This window comes from Palaemon carinicauda, unplaced genomic scaffold (genome assembly GCF_036898095.1).
Source record: "Palaemon carinicauda isolate YSFRI2023 unplaced genomic scaffold, ASM3689809v2 scaffold3003, whole genome shotgun sequence".
NCBI classification, from domain to species: domain Eukaryota; kingdom Metazoa; phylum Arthropoda; class Malacostraca; order Decapoda; family Palaemonidae; genus Palaemon; species Palaemon carinicauda.
The window spans coordinates 22,501-25,895 of NW_027170671.1; the positions used below are offsets into that span (position 1 = coordinate 22,501).

The 3,395-nt window shown below is 50.0% G+C and overlaps 1 protein-coding gene across 1 annotated transcript; it reads left to right on the forward strand.

Annotated features, from left to right (window-relative positions):
• Positions 1 to 221: 221 nt before the first annotated feature.
• LOC137636453 (cilia- and flagella-associated protein 251-like) lies at positions 222 to 552 on the forward strand (the record flags this gene model as incomplete). The annotated part of the gene is made up of 1 exon (XM_068368877.1): positions 222 to 552. A coding segment is annotated over exon 1 (331 nt), but the record flags the coding sequence as incomplete, so codon positions are not given.
• Between the last annotated feature and the right edge of the window lie 2,843 nt (positions 553 to 3,395).

Sequence of the window (3,395 nt, forward strand, 5' to 3'; positions counted from 1 at the left end):
GGGAGAAGAGTGATGAAGGGAATGCTACGAGGGAAGAAGGAAGGGAGGGAAGAATGGAGGGAAAAATGGAGGAAGAAAGGGAGAAGAGTGATGAAGGGAATGCTACGAGGGAAGAAGGAGGGGAGGGAAGAAGGGAGGGAAAAATGGAGGAAGAAAGGGAGAAGAGTGATGAAGGGAATGCTACGAGGGAAGAAGGAGGGGAGGGAAGAAGGGAGGGAAAAATGGAGGAAGAAAGGGAGAAGAGTGATGAAGGGAATGCTACGAGGGAAGGAGGGGAGGGAAGAATGGAGGGAAAAATGGAGGAAGAAAGGGAGAAGAGTGATGAAGGGAATGCTACGAGGGAAGAAGGAGGGGAGGGAAGAAGGGAGGGAAAAATGGAGGAAGAAAGGGAGAAGAGTGATGAAGGGAATGCTACGAGGGAAGAAGGAGGGGAGGGAAGAATGGAGGGAAAAATGGAGGAAGAAAGGGAGAAGAGTGATGAAGGGAATGCTACGATGGAAGAAGGAGGGGAGGGAAGAAGGGAGGGAAAAATGGAGGAAGAAAGGGAGAAGAGTGATGAAGGGAATGCTACGAGGGAAGAAGGAGGGGAGGGAAGAAGGGAGGGAAAAATGGAGGAAGAAAGGGAGAAGAGTGATGAAGGGAATGCTACGAGGGAAGAAGGGAGGGAGGGAGGGGAAGAAGGAAGGGAGGGAAGAATGGAGGGAAAAATGGAGGAAGAAAGGGAGAAGAGTGATGAAGGGAATGCTACGAGGGAAGAAGGAGGGGAGGGAAGAAGGGAGGGAAAAATGGAGGAAGAAAGGGAGAAGAGTGATGAAGGGAATGCTACGAGGGAAGAAGGGAGGGAGGGAGGGAAGAAGGAAGGGAGGGAAGAATGGAGGGAAAAATGGAGGAAGAAAGGGAGAAGAGTGATGAAGGGAATGCTACGAGGGAAGAAGGAAGGGAGGGAAGAACGGAGGGAAAAGATGGAGGAAGAAAGAGAGGTGAGAGATGAAGGGAATGCTACGAGGGAAGAAGGGAGGGAGAGAAGAAGGAAGGGAGGGAAGAATGGAGGGAAAACTGGAGGAAGAAAGGGAGAAGAGTGATGAAGGGAATGCTACGAAGGAAGAAGGGAGGGAGAGAAGAAGGAAGGGAGGGAAGAATGGAGGGAAAACTGGAGGAAGAAAGGGAGAAGAGTGATGAAGGGAATGCTACGAGGGAAGAAGAAAGGAAGGGAAGAATGGAGGGAAAAATGGAGGAAGAAAGGGAGAAGAGTGATGAAGGGAATGCTACGAGGGAAGAAGAAAGGAAGGGAAGAATGGAGGGAAAAATGGAGGAAGAAAGGGAGAAGAGTGATGAAGGGAATGCTACGAGGGAAGAAGGAGGGGAGGGAAGAAGGGAGGGAAAAATGGAGGAAGAAAGGGAGAAGAGTGATGAAGGGAATGCTACGAGGGAAGAAGAAAGGAAGGGAAGAATGGAGGGAAAAATGGAGGAAGAAAGGGAGAAGAGTGATGAAGGGAATGCTACGAGGGAAGAAGGAGGGGAGGGAAGAAGGGAGGGAAAAATGGAGGAAGAAAGGGAGAAGAGTGATGAAGGGAATGCTACGAGGGAAGAAGGAGGGGAGGGAAGAAGGGAGGGAAAAATGGAGGAAGAAAGGGAGAAGAGTGATGAAGGGAATGCTACGAGGGAAGAAGGAAGGGAGGGAAGAATGGAGGGAAAAATGGAGGAAGAAAGGGAGAAGAGTGATGAAGGGAATGCTACGAGGGAAGAAGGAAGGGAGGGAAGAAGGGAGGGAAAAATGGAGGAAGAAAGGGAGAAGAGTGATGAAGGGAATGCTACGAGGGAAGAAGGAAGGGAGGGAAGAATGGAGGGAAAAATGGAGGAAGAAAGGGAGAAGAGTGATGAAGGGAATGCTACGAGGGAAGAAGGAGGGGAGGGAAGAAGGGAGGGAAAAATGGAGGAAGAAAGGGAGAAGAGTGATGAAGGGAATGCTACGAGGGAAGAAGGAGGGGAGGGAAGAAGGGAGGGAAAAATGGAGGAAGAAAGGGAGAAGAGTGATGAAGGGAATGCTACGAGGGAAGAAGGAGGGGAGGGAAGAATGGAGGGAAAAATGGAGGAAGAAAGGGAGAAGAGTGATGAAGGGAATGCTACGATGGAAGAAGGAGGGGAGGGAAGAAGGGAGGGAAAAATGGAGGAAGAAAGGGAGAAGAGTGATGAAGGGAATGCTACGAGGGAAGAAGGAGGGGAGGGAAGAAGGGAGGGAAAAATGGAGGAAGAAAGGGAGAAGAGTGATGAAGGGAATGCTACGAGGGAAGAAGGAAGGGAAGGGAAGAAGGGAGGGAAAAATGGAGGAAGAAAGGGAGAAGAGTGATGAAGGGAATGCTACGAAGGAAGAAGAAAGGGAGGGAAGAAGGGAGGGAATAATGGAGGTGGAAAGGGAGAAGAGTGATGAAGGGAATGCTACGAAGGAAGGAGGAAGGGAGGGAAAAAAGGAAGGGAGGGAAGAATGGAGGGAAAAATGGAGGAAGAAAGGGAGAAGAGTGATGAAGGGAATGCTACGAGGGAAGAAGGAGGGGAGGGAAGAATGGAGGGAAAAATGGAGGAAGAAAGGGAGAAGAGTGATGAAGGGAATGCTACGAGGGAAGAAGGAAGGGAGGGAAGAATGGAGGGAAAAATGGAGGAAGAAAGGGAGAAGAGTGATGAAGGGAATGCTACGAGGGAAGAAGGAGGGGAGGGAAGAAGGGAGGGAATAATGGAGGACGAAAGGGTGAAGAGTGATGAAGGGAATGCTACGAAGGAAGAAGAAAGGGAGGGAAGAAGGGAGGGAATAATGGAGGTGGAAAGGGAGAAGAGTGATGAAGGGAATGCTACGAAGGAAGGAGGAAGGGAGGGAAAAAAGGAAGGGAGGGAAGAATGGAGGGAAAAATGGAGGAAGAAAGGGAGAAGAGTGATGAAGGGAATGCTACGAGGGAAGAAGTGAGGGAGGGAAGAAGGAAGGGAGGGAAGAACGGAGGGAAATAATGGAGAAAGAAAGGGAGAAGAGTGATGAAGGGAATGCTACGAGGGAAAAAGGAAGGGAGGGAAGAACGGAGGGAAAAATGGAGGAAGAGAGAGAGAGGTGAGTGATGAAGGGAGTGCTACGAGGGAAGAAGGGAGGGAGGGAGGGAAGAAGGGAGGGAGAAATGAAGGGAGGAAAAGAGTGAGGAAAGTAGGAAAGCCTCTGAAAAAAAAAACACCTCTAAACCAACACTCGCCCCAAAAAGGTGTTGACGAAGGGAATGCTAAGACGGAAGAAGGAAGGGAGTGATGAAGGGAATGCTACGAGGGAAGAAGGAAGGGAGGGAAGAAGGAAGGGAGGGAAGAAGGAAGGATGAAATGGAGGGAGGAAAAGAGTGAGGAAAGTAGGAAAGCCACTGAAA